This window comes from Pagrus pagrus (genome assembly GCF_965226575.1).
Source record: "Pagrus pagrus genome assembly, chromosome: 8".
NCBI lineage: Eukaryota > Metazoa > Chordata > Actinopteri > Spariformes > Sparidae > Pagrus > Pagrus pagrus.
The window spans coordinates 12,435,244-12,454,187 of record NC_140192.1 but is presented as its reverse complement, the minus strand read 5'-3'; the positions used below and the strand labels follow the sequence as shown (position 1 = coordinate 12,454,187).

The 18,944-nt window shown below is 39.9% G+C and overlaps 2 protein-coding genes across 5 annotated transcripts in view; one reads left to right on the top strand and one right to left on the bottom strand.

Moving 5' to 3' along the window:
• Positions 1-255: 255 nt before the first annotated feature.
• naaladl1 (N-acetylated alpha-linked acidic dipeptidase like 1) lies at positions 256-8,864 on the top strand. The gene is made up of 19 exons (XM_084360846.1): positions 256-784; positions 1,047-1,219; positions 1,692-1,813; positions 3,168-3,287; positions 3,783-3,975; positions 4,198-4,291; positions 4,385-4,489; positions 4,734-4,819; positions 4,918-5,037; positions 5,125-5,210; positions 5,522-5,585; positions 5,961-6,028; positions 6,121-6,212; positions 6,360-6,453; positions 6,853-6,934; positions 7,332-7,505; positions 7,898-7,985; positions 8,083-8,175; positions 8,516-8,864. The coding sequence occupies exons 1-19, from the start codon at positions 588-590 to the stop codon at positions 8,691-8,693; spliced, it is 2,229 nt and encodes a 742-aa protein (XP_084216972.1). The 5' UTR covers positions 256-587; the 3' UTR covers positions 8,694-8,864.
• Positions 8,865-11,601: 2,737 nt separating this feature from the next.
• Positions 11,602-18,944, bottom strand: part of atosb (atos homolog b) — a 30,230-nt gene continuing 22,887 nt past the window's right edge. For all 4 annotated transcript variants that reach the window (XM_084360436.1, XM_084360437.1, XM_084360435.1 and 1 more), the window contains 6 exons: positions 17,673-17,731; positions 16,906-17,005; positions 15,488-15,646; positions 14,506-14,574; positions 13,988-14,193; positions 11,602-13,033 (listed from right to left, as the gene is read on the bottom strand). In XM_084360436.1, the coding sequence (XP_084216562.1) occupies positions 12,880-13,033; positions 13,988-14,193; positions 14,506-14,574; positions 15,488-15,646; positions 16,906-17,005; positions 17,673-17,731 (747 nt within the window). In that variant the 3' untranslated portion in view covers positions 11,602-12,879. The remainder of the gene's footprint in view (positions 13,034-13,987; positions 14,194-14,505; positions 14,575-15,487; positions 15,647-16,905; positions 17,006-17,672; positions 17,732-18,944) is intronic.

Here is an 18,944-nt window from a genome sequence, read left to right as displayed (position 1 = left end):
CATAAACACACCAGGATAGGTCAGTGATTCTTGAAGAGAGTTGAGTCTCATTCACAGGTTGTTGAATACTGATGGTTTGGGTTGGCAGACACCCAGACTGACACAGGAGTTAGTGTTAGGCACGGCTAGACAATTTTTTTTGTACAGCACATTTCATACATACATAGACAATTGTGGTTTACAGCAGTGTTTCCAAATTTTTTTTTAAATGGTAAACAAAATACAGAACTTTTTTTCTTTTTTTCCAAAGTTTTAAACAAAGTAGAAGAAGCTCTACTGAATACCTCCTATAATCCAAATATTTATTGCACACTCACTGTTTGAGTGTTAACATTGAAAATAAATGGATTTACACGAACCTCACACACATACACAAAGGGATAAAGTCCATCCCATCTGCAAACATTAACGAGTAAACTTTACAATGAGCATGTCTCTTTCTTATGGGAGGTCTTCTGCAGCTGCACCGGTGTTGCAGTGATCATTTGGGCCTGGCTTCAGAAGCAACACTTACACATTCCTGACCTTTGGAGAAAGCTCGCTGTCGGGCAGATTCAGGTGCACCAAGAAGGGAAACAGAGAGGAGAATGATATTAAAGGTGGTGATTTCGATTGTGTGTGCTGTTGCCGTGCTGACCGTAGGGATCCTGATCGGCCACTTTGGTATCAAAAAGGGCAGCTCGGCACCGTCCTGGGTGGGGGATCTGGCGAAGGATGTGGACGAAACCCTCATTGAGAAGTTCTTGTCTGAGGTTGACAACATCGAGATTCAAGAGAACCTAAGGTGAGCTGATGAATGTTCAAATTTAGATTTTGTTCTTCAGTCAGACTTCTGTTGTTGTTTATTAGCTCAAGTGACAAAAATGTGAGACCTATAAACAGCAGCTTTTATATTTCACATTAAGGTGTCTCGGTCTGAATAAATTGAAGGCTAATCAGCATTCTTATGGCAATAGTCCTTATTATAGACATTTTTGGTATTGGACAGTACAATAGGAAACATTCAATTTAATCAAGATTTTCTGAAACCTCATCTCCCTCCACAGGGAGTTGACCAAAGTGCCCCATATGGCCACCACACCTGGAGACGAGCAGACAGTGAAGCTTATGCTAGAGAGATGGCAGGACCCTGAAACCGGCCTGGACGAGGCCTGGAGAGAGGAGTATATGGTCTACCTGTCCTTCCCCGACACCAAGAACCCCAACAAGGTCACTGTGGGTGAGTTGACCTCTGAATGTGTGAAAGTAGAGATTTGTCTTTCAACATAATTTTTGAATGTTTATGAATACTGAGTAATTAATAGCGAGCAGGTCTCACACAACATTACAATATAAGAAATGGAGTGAATCAACAGCCTGTACTTCATGTGTTGTGCTGTCTGATTTACTGCTATGAAAGCTGCCGTAAAACTGGATTTAATTTATCTGCAGGATCTGCAGGACAAAGTCCTCAAGCCACTCATGAATTATTACATTTAGCTCATGATGTTTCCCATCAAAATCGACTTCATCTGGAAGTCTTTTTTTTTGTTTTGAAATACCATTTACAATCCAAACTCAACACAACGAACCACAAAGAAATAACTGGAACTAATCTAAAAAAGTCTGACAACACTGAGTGGGTTTTCATTCTGCCAGAGTTTCGCTTTATTTACCGACTGATCAGTCACCATGAGTTGTTTCCATTTCAGTGAGTCCATCAGATACCGTCAGATACTCTGCCAGAGAAAAAGAGAAGGCTTACACTGCTGACCAAAATGATCCTGAGGTGGTTCAACCCTATGCTGCGTACTCCCCTCCTGGACACCCAAAGGTAAAAAGCTGCACCCTGATGTATCTGAAAATCTGCTAAAAGCTCCTTTAGCTCCCTGACAGCCCCAGGCAGAGCTCTTTATACATTTGATTAGTAAAGGTATCCCTTAAGCCAGCATTTTTCGATCACTGAGTAACTGAAAAAGTGGTCTGGCATTCAGTGCATGATTTAAGAGAAAAAAATCATGAAAACCTATTCAACATTCAATTTTACTTTTAAATAAAAAGGATTCAAGTGTCTGTAATTTAGACAATTTTTTTTATTGTGCTTATTCCGATAAAGGGACTTCTAACAATTAATGTACTTAATGGGATGAACAGAAAGGGCCCCATGATGTAAAGTCATTTTGACCTTAAAGTGCTGCATATAGTCCTCTACATCCTTTCTTGAGGTGCATCGGGAATGTACATCTGATTTCCTTCTAGGTGAATGTACTTTTACACCAAATGATGATTATCTTGAGTATTTTCTCACTATTTACATGGATGGGTAGATGAGTGGACGGATAAAACGATAGTCTGCGTTTATGGAACTTCCTGTTTAAATGAAGCACACATAACTTCTGAGAAGTAACTCACTGAAACAACAACGAGCACGTGATTGTCACATCCCTGCCTCACACAGCGCAAGTTTACCTGTGTTAACCTCTGAGGCGTGACAGGCATATTTATCTGTAAGTCATTGTTATAGTAGGCTCATCAAAATATTTTACTACTCTGCTGTCAGGAATAAGAGTGTGTTTGACAGGGAAGTCATTACTTTACTGCAGTGACGGTCCATGGTCTCGATGATAAGCTTGGGGGAAGGTTTAGTTTATATATGTTTATACAACAAGAATACATTGAAAGGGAAAGAGGATAAAACATAAGAGACCAGTGATTGATCATTTTTTGCGTTTTTTCAATTTATAGTCAAAGTCAGATACTCTATGATTCCGTAAGGCTCAAACCTTTTGCATGTCTTATCAAGTACCGATAACATTACAAGTTATGATGTAGATGATGTGATATCACTATCTGTGAACATCTATATTAGGGGTGAAGGAGGTCATGATAAGGGTTTGAATGAAAATGATAAGGAATCAAATAAAGATTTATCTAGACAAGAGTGTGGTGAAAGGATTCTCAGAGGGCAGTGAGATAATTTTGAGAGCAATGTTTAGAAGTTTTCACGAATGTGATAAAAATGCAGTATATTTTTATTTTTATCTCCCAGACGGAAAAATTCTGCACAAAAGGCAGCTGTGATTTTTACAATCAAAGATCACATTCCTCATAAAAGATCATACTCCTGCCAATGGTTCATGAGATTACTGCTCAAATTGACTCAACGTTGACTTTTCTGATGGTTTTAGGGGAAACTGGTGTACGCCAACCAGGGGAAACCAAGTGACTACCAAGAGTTGAACAAGACAATGGACCTCAGAGGAACCATCGCTATCACCAGATATGGTGGAGCAGGCAGAGCTGCTAAAGTGAGTTGCGCTTTGTGCTAAAAAGTGAATGACTTATTATAATGTTTGTTTGGTAGTTTTAAAATAATAAGCACAAACATTCTGTCCAAGACATACAAAAGTTACACAGTGACACATTTTATTGTGATAGTGGAGGACAACATGTTACAGTGTCATTACTTTACAACTGAAGAAACAGAAGAAAGATTTTAAAAAACTGCAGACTTAAAAATGCTTACAAAGCTTTGACGTGTTCACTGCATCACTGCAATGCCCAAATCACCACTATGCACCATGTAAAAAAGGATGTATTCCCACATTACGACTGAGAATAAGGTTGGGTAAATCATTACGCATATATAGTTTTGTGTACAGTTTAATGTCCATCAGTAGGAAAATGGTTGTACTGCAATGCTTCTAGATGGTAGTGCCTGTTACATTAAGTTGAATTGAAAGATAAATAAATGATGTTAATGAAATTCAAGTGTTAACAAATGCCATGTGTGTCTCATCCAGGCCATCAATGCAGCACCCTACGGTGTCATCGGTGTGCTCGTCTACACAGACCCTTTGGACATCAACGATGGTGTCATGTCAGACATCGATGAGACGTATCCTCACTCCTGGTACCTGCCTCCCTCTGGTGTGGAGAGAGGTTCCTTCAACACTCACTTTGGAGACATGCTCACACCCTACCTGGCTGCCAAAGGTAATTACCAGTGACTTGTGTAAAAATAGTACACAGAGTTCGCAGTAGTGTTTTTATTGTTTCTCCTGCTGCACTTTGGCTCAATACTACCTGAAGGTGGGACTTTTATGACAGTTTCAAACATACCTATAAAGATAAAGTTGGATACTTTTAAATCATTTTATTATGCTATTTTTACTTTTCTATAAATTCTTCAGTTATACTGTACATTTGTTTCTGCAGATGAAACCTACAGAATTCCTGTTGAGGACATCACAGGGATCCCGCCCATTCCAATTCAACCAATCGGATTTGAGGATGCCTACGTACTAATCTGGTTTGTGATCAGAGAAATCTGCTTTAGGAATAAATACAGGCCAAAATCAAAATAAATCGATTCTAACTTGTTTTTTTTTGTTGGCCATTTCAGTGAGCTAGGAGGAGAAGCAGCTCTAGCTGATTGGCAGGGAGCGTTTAACTGTACCTACAACGTTGGAGGTCCGGGGTTCAAAGAAACATCAGCTTTCAACGGCAGGTAGCCAGACATACTCAGGCATTAGCTGCATTTAAAGCTAATCCAGGAGTTTTTTATTGAGTTATGCCTGTTCATTATCAAACCTTTCTTTTAAAAGTCTGATACAACTAGTCAAAATACTTCTAACTCCCAGAGTGGGGAGTAAACCATTTTTTCTGAATACATCCCATTGGAGAAGTAGCAGTCGAGCAGTGGGACCTTTTGTCAATTCCTTCATCCTTATGACTTCGATCCTCTTTTCCAGCGATGTGAAACTGGACATCTTCAATCATGGAGAACTTAAGAACTCCTCCAATGTGATGGGAGTTATCAGAGGGAGTGTCGAGCCAGGTGATACTAGAAAACAATGTCGCAATTGGCCATTAAATTTAATCTGTTTTCGCCTTGTAATTACTTTGTTTGTGCTCTGTGTGTGTTTGTGTCCACAGACAGGTATGTGATCTATGGGAACCACAGGGACAGTTGGGTTCATGGTGCCATCGATCCGAGCAGTGGGACGTCGGTCATGCTGGAATTAACCAGAGTGTTGGGCAGGATGGTAAAGCAGGGTGAGGATACTAAAAGCTGTATGATCTACCAATAGTTTGGCATATATGGCTGAATAAAGAGTTCATTTTTGTTCTTGTCTGTGGCAGGCAAATGGAGGCCTCGCAGGTCAATAATATTTGGAAGCTGGGGAGCAGAGGAGTTCGGCCTTATCGGCTCCGCAGAATACACAGAGGTGATTTCAATTAATCCACAAGATCAGACATAACACGAACCAGCATGACATTTTTATTTTTATTTTTGTTTTAAGGCAAGAAAGATCAATCTTTCTTGCAAAACACTTGTTGCTCATTTCAACACACATAGGTTTTATTGATACAACCTTCCTTGGTATGGTGTCTAATGTTAGCAAACTTTAGATGGATACTCCTGTCTAACAAATGATAACAATCACTAACAAATCACTGAGTAACTTTTCTGACTTGAAGTTCTGCTGTATACTTACTGTCACTGACAAATATAACCTTTATCTTGTCTTTTCCCCAGCAATACTTCACCAAGCTCAGTGAACGGACTGTTGCTTACATCAATGTGGATATAGCTGTCTTTGGTAAGAAGCTCTTCCTGCCTCCCAGGAGTAAATAAAGACATCCAGTGACAGGAATAGTCTCAGTCCTTGGGTCCACCTGTACAGATGCAGCCATGTAGTTGGAGAAATGATCACAAAAACTACTTGTTTTTAAAAAATAATTTAAATTTTTTTAAAATAAATTTAAAAATGTACATTTCAAGATGTTTGTAGGTTTTTTCTTGAAACTCTCTTGTTGACAAACATGCATTATTTTGTGGTACACAAAGTTAAATGCATGAAGAGGAATGGCTGCCACTGTAGGTTGTGTTCACTGACTGCCAGCCTTGTGCCTTGGAGCTGTTCAAGTTAATGGTGACGCTAATCCAAAACCTGTATTCATCTTCCTCTCCTCAGCCAACGCCACTCTCAGAGCTTCAGGGATGCCGTCAGTACAGAACGTCATCTTCAAAGCCACAAAACAGGTGAGCTCTTTAAAAACCAGCTTATGTCACTTCAGGTGGTTCTTTCCAGAAATTTAAGGAGGCTGTTACATGAAAATGTGTTTCTTGTCTAGGTCAATGCAGCTGGAATGGACTCAACATCTGTATATGACAACTGGATCAAATATTTCAACTGGACAAGCCCAGAACATGGACTCATTCCCAAGTAATGGACTACAGTTAAACCTTTCTGTTTTCCCACATCTTGCATTGCATTGTGTGAAGAGTTATTTAGGTTTTTATTTTTTTGGAAGTTTGCAGAATTGATTGGTTGTTTGCCCATTGCTGATCTATTGCTGTCTATCTTTAACAGGATGGGACACCTTACAGGAGCAGGGAGCGATTACGCAGCCTTTGTCCATTATCTGGGAATCACTGCCATGGACATTTCATACACGTATGACAGGGTATGAAAGAACCCTGCCTTTGAATTGCTGTACTACAATATATTTTTGTTTAATGACCATGTGACCATGTGGCTTTATGTACAGTAGGACATAGATACCAAAGTAAGGCCTCAAATAAAAGACTTGTTTTTTAATCTTCCGCTGTCATTTAGTTTCTCTTCATTGGGTCCGAGACACATTGCTCCTCCCTGTAAATTGGATAAATCTTACATTTTTGGCGCACTGCTGTCATTCTGCGCTGTTCCTCTTAAGTTGTCTTATTTTATCTCTTGTTTGAAACAAGCTGTCACCCAACAAAAGTTTTTTTCTGCCTGAGCTTGTGAGGCAAAATCAGAAGTGAGCTGAACTCATTCAGTCAGTCATGTAACTTCTATTAAATTGTTTTTTTTCTTCTTACAGAGTAAAACAAATGCTCGGATATACCCTGCGTACCACACAGCATATGACACCTTTGACTACGCCTCAAAGTACATTGATCCAGGTGAGTAATGATGTCTCTCATGTTACCACATATTGGAGATTCTTGGAAGTCCTGATCCTTTTTTCTGTCATGGTACTGCAGATTAGGCTGTCTTTCATGTCATAACAGTGAAAAATGTGATCTATTACAACAAAGAAGCTTTTATTTCTTAGTTTCTAATATTTTTTCTCCATCTTCTGATGTAAAATTTGCCAACTGCAAAGAAAGCAAAACATTTTCCCAACAATTACAAAGTATTTTGAACTGTTTTTTTCTAAGTAGATGATACTAACCAAACTAGATTTCTCTCTAGGCTAATTTTCCGTAGTTTAACTTCTTACAGTGTGAAGTAATTGGTAGCCAGCAAAGCTTTCAAAGTAGTTTCCCCAACACTGATTCTAACACTTCGTCCTCTCAGGGTTCTTCAGTCACCAAGCTGTTGCCAGGACGGCAGGAAACGTCCTGATTCGATTGGCAGACAGCCTGGTGTTGCCACTCAACTGCAGTGACTACGCTGAGCTTCTGGAGGCATACCTCAACAGAGCAGTGGATCTATATCAGAGCAAACTGCAAGCTATACCCATCTCCATGGGTAAGGACAGGACTGTTAGAGAATACTTTACGTTTCAATATGTCAAGACAAGAATTCAGCGTTTGAAATGGGGCTGTGAATTTTATGTTTTCTTTCTTATGTTTTGACTTGTGTGTCCATCTTGGGCCACAGCAGCTGGAATAATTTACTTACTACATTATGTCTAGTCTCTGGACCTAACATCAATGATGTCTCTGACTGGAACCTGCATTCACCAAAATGCTTTTTGTAACAGGAAAAACCTGAAGACATCTGTGCTAAAAAACATGTCTTCGGGCTGCACTTAAGAGCAGAACAAACAACAGAAACAACATCTGTTTCTCCTACTAGAGGATTAGAGAGGGTGAAATCTTTGCAGAGAGGCTGCACAGCTGACCTGTGTCTTATTTCAGAGCCACTAAAACGTGCAGTGGCCAGCTTTCGCAGTGCAGCTTCTCATCTGGACCAGGTGATTCGCAGTTCAGACCTGGCAAACGAAACGTAAGAGCACAAACATACATATGTTGTCATCTCCTTTGCTGCCCACAAAGAAATGAATTTCAGTCCATCCCGTCTCTCGCTGACTCTCTTCTCTTAGACCAATGAAGGTCAGAAGGATCAACGACCAGCTCATGCTGCTGGACCGAGCTTTCTTGGACCCTCTGGCCTTCCCAGAGAAATATGCATTCAGGTAAGAAAATTATATGACAGCCTCAAAATAAAACTAAGCTGCCATGTGTAGTTTTATGGTTGCTCTGTACTTGACAGTCATAAAGTAAATGCATGCAAAGGTAGTAGGAGGAATGGAGGGTTATGCTACTGCCAATTTCCTGATCTCTACTTTGCTCCAGATTCAAACTATTGTATGGATTGCCGTTTCATTTTGAAAAAAACGTTCATGGTTGCCAGATTAAGTTTCGCCACTAGGTTGACAATTTTGAAAGAAATGTCTTGACCATAATTGGATGGATTGCAATGTGAGATGTTAAAATTTGTTAAATCATTTCTCTGTTTCCTTGTGTGATACACAGACATGTTATCTGGGCTTCAAGCAGTGCTGGCATGTCAACCTTCCCTGGTCTGGCTGATGCCTTCGCTAAAGCTGAGTCATCAGGACAGTCCAGCGACTGGAACAAAGTGCACTACCACCTGTCAGTCCTGAGCCAGAACATCGAGGGCGCCGCCAATACACTGGTTGACGTCATATAGAGCAGGAGGAGGGAGGAGAGAAGGGACTGCACTTGCTCAGTGATTTTTTTTCCAAAAGACAGGGACCTGGAGCCAGTCAGGCCATGATGGGACTATTTATGGATGATATTAAGTGAGGCGATATAGGAATCAATAAACAAAGCACACCATTGAACAGTAAAGTGATTGATGTATTCTACTTTTCTAACAGGATTAAAATATAACAATATGATGAATCTTTTTCATTAAAGCACTTCATCAAAGATGAACTACAATTATTGTTGTTATTACAGCTTTAGTTATTATAATTGTACAACAGCTGTTAAACTGAATTCACAATGAGCGCCATAAGAACAATAATGAAGAAAAGACTATAAAGCAAATGTCACTTACATACACTTACAGATATGAAGAGACACATATACAAGTATAAAAAGTAAAGACATCCACTTATTCTGACCACCTCATCAAAACTGATGAGATGACAGGATGGCTGAATATCTCTAAATCAGGGTTGCCCAAACTTTTTCCTTGAAGTGCCAAAACTTATAGTACTGTATTTTTAAGATCCTTGGTCCGTGTCCACTATTTTCAGATTTGAAAAATTATAATTTGTAATAAATAATTCATAAACTTACTTGTTATTTTTCCTTTAGAAACATCTGTCAGGCCACATATAACATTACGGTGGTCCAGCTTTGGCCCGAGGGCCCCACTTTGGGCAGATCTGCTCTAACTGAATGTTGATATTACATCTAAATCTGTAGAAAAGTGTCAAAACTGACTTTTCATTACTGTTGATGCATTTCAGTATTGTAGCATTTCAATAAACTAATTTGTGTTTTTATATAGATTTAAAGAACTGAGTAACAGCAGAGTGTTTCTTTGTTCTCACTGCAAAGATCTCTTCTTTTCAGAAGTAAAATTTTAGGGTACTGACACCGACATGGTATTTTTTTTTTTATTTCAAAGATCAAACGCTCACACAAGATCTGTGCGACGACTGCGTGTGCCAAATTTACTTTGAAAGGAGCGGTAAGCCACCAGACTGAAAGAGAAAAGGCTGACAGACACTGCAGAGCCATTACAACAGAATGATGCAATGTACTACTGGGTTAATGATCCAGAAATTAATGGATCAAGACCATCCTCCACTGGTGTAATGGCATACAATAGAATGACGTTTAAGTTAGAAGAATTGGCGCAAAGGTTTGTCCAATTAGGGCGAATGCTTGTGAGCTGTCAAGGATATCAGGCAATCAGCACCTTGATATGTCAGCGTTCACAGCAACATGAGATGACTATCAGAGCTCCAAAGAGACTAAATCATCTCTAGCCAGACTGCACGTGCATAAAAATGCAAATTATTTAATGCAACAACTGGTTTGGTCTGGGAAATATCGACTGCACCTCATTGAAAACCTACACATACTTTATGGGCCTCAGTTGCATCCTGTCTTAGCCTGCTGCCCTGGTGCAGGCCTTCATATTAGGCCGCAATACTACTTCCTACCACCAGGGGTCAGAAAATGCTTTGAGACAATCCTTAGAGCCTAGTCAGCATTTGGGATTAGTGTTTGGGAAGTGTGGCTTCCACAAAATTGAGTAGCAGTAGTGGCAACAAATCACTGCTGAAATGGTTATTGAAGACGAAAAGTGACAATATCTGATGAGAGAAATGGGATGGAAGAGGAAAAGCATGAAAAAAAAAAGTCTACTCCTTAACTTATTTCCTGTTCAGGCTCTCCTGTAAACATGGGTCTCTCAGGGATTGCTGGTTTCATCCAGACCCCTCCTCTCTGGTTAAAGCCCACAGTGTTAGTCACGCTCATCTGAGCCCTTGCAGCCGCTGCAGAAACACAACTTGGGGGTAGCACTGGCGTGTAAATGAATAACTGTGAGTTTGTGTGGGTTGGTAGATCTGAGAGCTGGATGGGTTCATTTATGTTCATCTTTTATTCTCCCTCGAAAAGATGGGTTGTTTGGTTCCTGGTTATATTTAAATTACAGACACTTCTACTAAGTGAAGTTAAATATCACTTAGCAGCATGGTGAGGTTTTAAAAGTGGCCTATAAAGCAACACATGACACTTAACAGCCCTACGAGCAAGCTGAATGTCTATCAGTCACAAAAACTCCACAAGTAACAAGCAAGGACATAATGAATATGTGCTGTGAATAGAGGACAAGCAACCTAATATAAGTCTCATTGTCGCAGTGTTTGCAGTTGGTTTGGGTTTTCTTTGTTTATTAAAATGTTGGTTTATTTTTTGTCCACAGACTTTATTTTTTTTGGTCATATTTTTATCTTGTATAAGCAAAGTCTCCTGACATTATGAGCTGAGTATTGCAGGAATGACTGGCTGTTTTGTTGGTCAGATATATATATAGATGTCCTCCATATTTTTAGCTGGGGAATATTTACAGAGGATGACTCCTCTTTTCAGCAATGCAGTGCTTGACATTAACACAGTTTGATGTCAATATTTGCAGACTTGCCCAGAACAACCAAAGTCTGTCTGTCTGTGACTTAGCCTGTTAGTAGTTTCAGTGGTGCAGTAGAAGTTGGGGAAGGAAGCGCTTTCTGTCTTAAAGGTTCCTCTCATGCAGATTTGTGAACATCTGCAAGATAGAAATCAAACTGAATCTCAGTTGTCAGGCTTCCTTTGGTGTCAGCTGCTTCCTTTATTCTATATTGTGTTATTTATTAGTTCTGGTCTCAAGTAGATGGGAAATAGAATGCAGATGCAGATTATTGATATTTTATCATTTTATTATTTTTAACTGTCTTTAATGCAGAATAATCACATCTGGCTGATAACCACTGACTTGGGTGGAAAGTCACGGGGCAGTAACAGCAAATGATGAGGTAAAAAGTAGCATTTCCACAATCGGGTCAGTCAGAAATGACAACAAACACAGGTGCTACTCGCCAGTCGCAGAGTTTATTCTTTTAAATATACATAGACTTTATCCCCATATTAAATACCCCACCACCCTTCCCTCCCTCATCATCCCTCCCTCCTCCCTCCTCCCATTTCTTCCCACTCTTAGTTCTCCGCTTTCTCTGTTCCCCGCTCCAGAGAGAAAGCTCGTCCGGCTGAAAAACACACTCTACTTTGTGCAGCATATTGCTTATTAAGACATTTGCGAAAAACATAAATTAAAAATACTACAGCTTGTTGTTTTTTTTTTTCCATTTTCTGCTCCAACATCTGACTGTTTAGAACAGAATCTTAAAAAAACGAAAAATGAAAAAAAGAAACGGCACAGTGTCCCTCAGTCTGGCTACATAACATGAACTGGATTCCCCTGTTTTCCACTACATGGTATGACCCTCCTGGTTTGAAGTGTACACAGTGGTCTATACCGCGGTAGGTGAAATGGTAAGAAGAGAGATGTATTGTTTAACAGATGTCCTGAGTTTGGTCAAATCATGTCTGTGTTTCTTTTTATCATGTGTTAAATGATGAGACATCCGAGATCAAGATGGCTGATTCTGCTTCAGCCTTCGCTTTCACAAGCATTTGTGTTTTTGCTCCTCTGCTGGTCAGAAAGTGTGTGAGTGTGTGAAAAGTGTGAAGGGAGGGTAATTACTTTATTCTCCCGACAATCAGGCATGTGCTTTTTGTTTGGTGGTCGCTTGTCAAATCGAAACTTGTGGAAATTATTGGTCCAAAGAGGTGGCTGGAGCTGCAGGCAGAGTGAAGGACAGTGTGATACGGCACTAGAGGAAAATTCAGGTGTTTAAGTCACAAGGCATGCATGTTAACACTGAACTCACAGCCTCCACCAGAAGTGTTTCAGCTGTGACGTGTGGGGTGTGTGCTGTGTACATGTCAGTGTTTGTACAGTTGAAGGTGTCGTAAAAGTCCTGCTTTTGACTGCATGCAGGATGGGCTGCTGCTTTGCTAATAATTCTAATATTTTCAGAGGATAAAAGATACAAGGAATGCCGTGTTTGGTTCAGATTTCTATCACCAAACTGTTTTGACTTTGAATAAATGCATAAAAGCAGGGCTTTTACTAACACCGACACTGTATCATGTGTGCACCTGTGTCTTGTGTGCATGTGGCGTGTCTCATCAAGTCTTATCAAGTTTCGTGTCCATCATTCTAGCAGTCTGTCTGTTTCCCTCCCTCCTCTTTAGGAAGCACAAGAGGGGCTGCGTTGGCGTCGGGGAGGGTCAAAGGGTCAAGCTGGGGGTCACACGCGGGGGGAGTATTTGGGGTTTCTTGGCACCTCGGTGAAAGATTTCAGCTCATAAGGGATCCCTGTGTCCACTTCGATGGATTTGCGGGAGAATAGCAGCCGGATATCATTGTGCAAGTAGATCTTCCCAGATTTGGAGCTCTGGAATCTGAGAAAGCAAAAAAAAAAAATTATTAGCAAAACACTTTTTTCTAAGTACATAGTTTTCCTCTTACATGTAGTGCTATTTATCTGTCTAGATTGTTTTTGTGAGTTCCTGACCTTTGGAGATATCGGTCATAGAGATGTCTGCCTTCTCTCAGAAGGAATGGAACTAGATGGCACTCAACAGCAATGTCTCTTTCCAGAAATCATATCCCTGCTATTATATTATTATGTGAGCAGTTTCATGTGGGATGTACTTTCTTTCTACTGAACTTCACCCACAAACCATATGCATAGAAGAAGCGCACACTAAGATAACCAAGCTAGCTAAAGTTACAGCTCACCGAGGAGGACGTCCCTAATGGGCACTAATGTTTATATCCCGCTTTCACAAGCACCTTGTCCATGAGTAGATGCAGGCTTTTATCTACTGGTGATACAGTTAGTGGGTGCAGTTCAGTAGATAGAACATTCCTTCATGAAACTGCTCACAAGGTCTTTGAGCTAGTTTCATTATATTCAACATAAGGCAGATATACAGCTGATATATCCAAAACTCTGTAACTCACGCCAAAACAACCCAGATGGATACATAGCACAACAGGTAAGAGGAAACATATGTAGCTTAGATTTTGGGGTGAACTGTCTTCTTTAAACTTGGAAAATTACTGCAAGTACATAAAAGTATTTTACTAGTATTCAATGAAAAAACTGCAAAAGCATTATGCACTTATAGGTGTGTAACAACATAATATTAAGAATTCACGTTTTACTGATGCTGTAATTTCGCTCTGTTTTAATTCTTGTGCAGATTAGGGATATTTCAAATAAGCATTTTAAATTTGTTATCATTACTTTATTATACTTTTCCAGACACAATGTTGACTAATAACACAAAATTTAGAGACAATTGCTGACAAAACGTAAGTAATGCAGACAGCTGAAAGCTCAGTCGCACCTGAGATGTATCAGGTAGCAGAGAATCTTCTTCCTGTCGACTACTCCACCCCCTGGAGACACCTCGCTTTTCCCTTCAACCCCCTCCTCTACAGGCACCAGGAAGATACGGTGGCGCAGGAAGGTCATGTGATTGACGGGCATGTCGCCGAAGTTGTAGGTCACCAGGAACATCTTCACCACAGTTTTGTTGGGATTAAATAAGGTCTGAGAACAGAAGTCAGTCGGAAGTCAGCATTTAAAACGGCACAAAACAGACTGCAGTAGTTTTAAATTAGTGAGACTATCTTTTGAATTCAAATGACAAAAGAACTATTGAACATGGTTTCATCCTTGCCATGAAAAGTACAAATCCCTTATAGTGTGGTTGTAATGATATCAACATAATCAAAGTCATCATGTTAAAACATTGTGATAGCATAGATGAGATATCTCTGAAAGATTTTTAATTTTTCTTAGACAACCTGGTCTTAACCTGAGTATGGAATGAGATGAGGTTGAAGGAAAAGATTAACTCACCACTTGAATGGTCCCTGCTTTGGGTATGCTGTATCCTTTCTTTCCAAGAGGCTCGAGGGATATCACCCCCTGTGAAGGAAAGAGACATGGCACTGATTAATGTCCTCATTCACTGCAGTGTTGAAATAACTCTCTCTCTTTGGTACACTTTAATAGCTGTGAACTTCTACAGCAGGGTCATGATCTGTCTTAAAGGTGCCGAAATGAAACTTGCATCATTAAAATGCAATTATCATTTCTGGTTTTATTCACTGACAAGACATGTCTGTTTAAGTTATGCATCTAAACTCTAAAATAAAAGTGGATGAACTCTAAAATAACTACATCAAGCTGTAGTTACAAAGTTGCTACACAGGGAGACCTATTATGTTAAATGTCCGTTTACAGTTCAAAGCACTGAATCAAAAGGAGCCCAACACTCACCACATCTATACACAACAATTCAAAGTCAACATGAGGCATTAAGCTAAGAAATGGAAAACAGCTGGTTTCCAAATAGCCACAGCAGACTAGGTTCAAGACTTATTATGAGTCGGACTAAAGTTGTTCACATGTTAATGCTGATGCCTCTTTACTAAGGACTAGGTGATTGTATATATCATTATTTGAGCATACAAATTGTGAATGTATATTGTATTCTGTGCTGATGTGGACAGATGTGGGAAAAGGCCTTGCGATAAATGCATGAAAGGAAAAACATGCCACATTTTTTATGCATCTGGTTCTGAGGAAGCAAGCCAACATAAATTTTGTTGAAGCCAATTCTATATTTGTTATTGCTTTGAGTACTTGTTCTGATCCGATTTGTTTTTCTTTCAATGAGTGTATTTTTTTTCCTGCAATCAGACAAACCATCTACCATGAGAAATAAACAGTGTTGTTTTTTGTTTGATTTATTGTTTGTGCTTGACTAAATGTGCACACAACCACCCACAAACACATAATATCATACAGACACACACACACACACACACACACTGACCAGGAAGGGTGAGGGTGCGCTGTGCTCTGAGATATCGTAGTACGTAACCTGCACGGGCAGGGTGACGTGCTGCGGGCAATAGGAGCCACTGGCGCCGATCTCAGCTGTGAAACCTTCGATCCGGCCTGACGGGGAGAATCGACCCTTCAGTATAGACTCCTGAAACAAGTGAGAGAAGAGGGTATATAGTCATGAATATGAGCCTTTAAAACTCTTCATACTACCTAGGGTTCATAAAGGACGTGGTTTACTGCTGCACTCTGAGTCAAGTTCGGCCATAGAATCAGAGAAACGCCCAACTTTGTGAAATCCATGAAAATCCATGAAAATCCATATTTACGGTTTTAATCTTAAGTGAAACCACAGCAGCATTGAACAGAAACAAAATATGTATCTGCAGGTCAACAACAATGTGAGCCAAGGGGAGGAAAGCATTAAATCATGAACTCACTTGATTACAGTGTTACCCTTTTTACCTCATTTAGTGCCAATACATTAGAATCATCTGTCTTTAAGTAAAGGACATATCAAAGATATATTTGACATGTCATTTTGGCACTAACTTTCTCCATTTACTGTTAGTCCTTATAATTCTTTGGTGAGACCTGGGCCTCTCCAACAATCATTTTCTTTTTAATGACATTAAGATACTCAGGCTGTATCAAAACTAACAGCAAGAATTTAACAATATTATGCAACCTATTATAAACAATGTAATGATGAAAACTGTTACTATTCCATCTTCCTGAAAGTCCTGTTTAAAAAAATGTTTTAAAAATACTTTTGTCAAAAAAACATATATTTTATAAAAGTTTTATATAACTCCCTGTACTTTACTTACCATTATTATTTTAATTACATTTGCTTGTACATCAGGACATCACAATTTCCACCATTTCTTGGCAATCCATAAATGTCCCAATAACTAAAGTGAAGTTTTCTTAACAAAGACAGACAATAAAAGTGCATGATTCTTTTGACACTGTCCAAAAGATGTTGATTCATATTTATGTTTTAGCATTAAGATCATACTGTAGTTTCTAATATTCTGCCCTCTTCATGTAGATAAATGGGCAGGACAGAAAATTAGGAACACCAGTCAATATAATGTAGTCCAGTACAACATCACTCTACTAACTAAGACCCTTATAATAAATATATAATTGAAATACAAAACATTTACAACAATGTCACCAAAACATGAACATTATAAACTTTGTAAAAAGGAATTTATGATTGAGCTGCATTGGATTGTATAGGTGTGCCTCATGAAATGGCTCCAGAGACTACCTGAAATGGTAAACCCATTGGTCGGGTTTGCATCTGGATCTGCCAATACTCTGTGGACACAGCACTATTTCTGACCTGCAGTTACTTGTGTCTTCTGATGTTATTAAAACATTTTTTACAATTCGTACCTCAAAGTTGCCGAGTAGCGATCTGCTGATGGAAGATGAGGGCCAACTGGAACGTGTGGAGCGGCTGGTGTCTGTGTGTCTGCCGCTGCGCAGCTGCCGACTAAATAGGACCGCAAACACACACATACAGACCCGTGGTTAGTGGTTAACATCACACTAATTTTGTCTTAACCAACATGTCACATGCCACTGAGTGTGTCTCAGTATTCAAGTCCAGACACAAAACCCTTTAATTAAGAATAACATCTAACCTACGCAAACTCCCACTGTCTTTCCTTGTGTTGACTTTGCTGGTTTAAAGGGACAGTTCATCACAAATTAAAATGTACATATTTTCCTCTCACCTGTATAGCTATCTATTCATCTAGATTGTTTTGGTTGGAATTGCCAATAGACGTCTGCCTTCCCTCTAATATAATGGAACTAAATGGTATTTGGCTTGTGGTGCTGAAAGGGCCAAAAGGTACATCTGAAAACCTCAACCGCAGTGTCTCTTTCCAGAAATCATGACCGAGTTACGCAAGATAACCCAGAAAAGCGGTTTCATGTGTTTTCTGTCTATGCACCGTGCAGAAGGAATATATTCAAGAGAAGGCAGACATCTGTACAGCCAATATCTCGACAACTGAGCAATTCAAACTGACACAATCTAAATCAATTAATAGCACAACAGGAGAGAGAGATGCAAAAATATCTAGTTTAGACTTTGAGTCTTAACTGTCCGTTTAAATATTTTTCTCTCGTCAGAAATAAGGCACAGCACTCACCTCTTCAGCCGCAGCCCGCTTTTTAGCCGTCTCCCTGATCTCGTGCAGTCTGTGCCGGTCTGAACAGGACAAAAAGAAGGAAATTATTATTTGTTTTTTTTATTAATATCCCTGATTTATGTCAGCACCTAGCTATTCACAAATGAGTCACTTGCTTAATACGTTAAAAAAATTAGATTCTCGATACACACACAGAAAGTACAGATACTCAAACAAAGAATAAATGGGCATGTGTTTGTGTTTCTGCGTTCACGTGAGAGAAATTTGTATGTGTAATTGTGTATTCCGGGTGTCCTCTTACTTACTGAGCGTTGACTATTGGAAGTTGCACTAACATTCCCCATTTCCAAGCTGCTGTTCATCGTAAAGGCCACCCAGCTGTCGGATGACTCATCACTAGCCAAACCTATGCTACCTGCTAGCCATTTGCCCACAGCAAACCTTTCACTCATGGTCAGCTCCCTGGTATTAGCTAACCCTTGGCTACACTGGCTCTCTACAGAGCTCGGAGCTCTTTGTCAGCTTGTCGTCTCATCGTCGCTCTCGATCAAAACCACAGATGGCATTTTCGAATGTTCTCCTGTCTCCCCTTTCTTTGTCTCAAAAATATATTTGTCTAACTTACTTAAATACCTGTTCCTGTGACAGCTTAGCCTTGCTCCTTTCACTGCCCTCTTTGTCCCTATTTTGAATACTTGAGTCTTTCTTAAATCTGTTTCTCCCTGTGCTTCCCTCACACAACACTGAACACCTCTAGCCACGGTGTTCCCACCACTGTATGAAACTAACTAATGAACTAGTGAACCCTATTGTCACCATTAGCACACTCCCCATCCCACCAACCTGCAAACATAAAGCTCTTTCTGGCCTCCCAATGTTCAAAAATGGCCAGTTCACTTCCAGAACCATTTTTCAAGCAGGATGTATGTACATGTGTGTGGGCGTGCGCGTGTGTGTGTTTGTGTGTGCATGTGTATGAGAGACGCAGCACAGTCATGTAGGGGGAACAATGGACGCTCCCTCAATGGGCTTTATTCTGGAGCTACTCAGCCTGTTCCAGCGTGGCGTGATAATGAGCCGGCCATCACTTCATTCTTTCACTTTTTACTCGTTCTCTTAGTTTCCCTTTATTTATACCTCAGCCTCTTTGCCACAACTGTCAAGGCTCGCAGATGTCTTACCATCAACCACTGACTTGAAACGGCTATTTCTTATTCTGTATTCAAAGTTTTAGGAGCCTTCGCATATGGTGGTCTCAGTGTTTTTGGTCTA

Bases quoted from the DNA above. Each gene is read 5' to 3' on its own strand.
- naaladl1 (XM_084360846.1), top strand. From the start codon at position 588: ATGATATTAAAGGTGGTGATTTCGATTGTGTGTGCTGTTGCCGTGCTG. The intron at 4,820-4,917 runs GTGATACTAGAA...TTGTGTCCACAG, and splicing joins CAGAGGGAGTGTCGAGCCAG to ACAGGTATGTGATCTATGGG. The intron at 6,454-6,852 runs GTATGAAAGAAC...TTCTTCTTACAG, and splicing joins TTTCATACACGTATGACAGG to AGTAAAACAAATGCTCGGAT.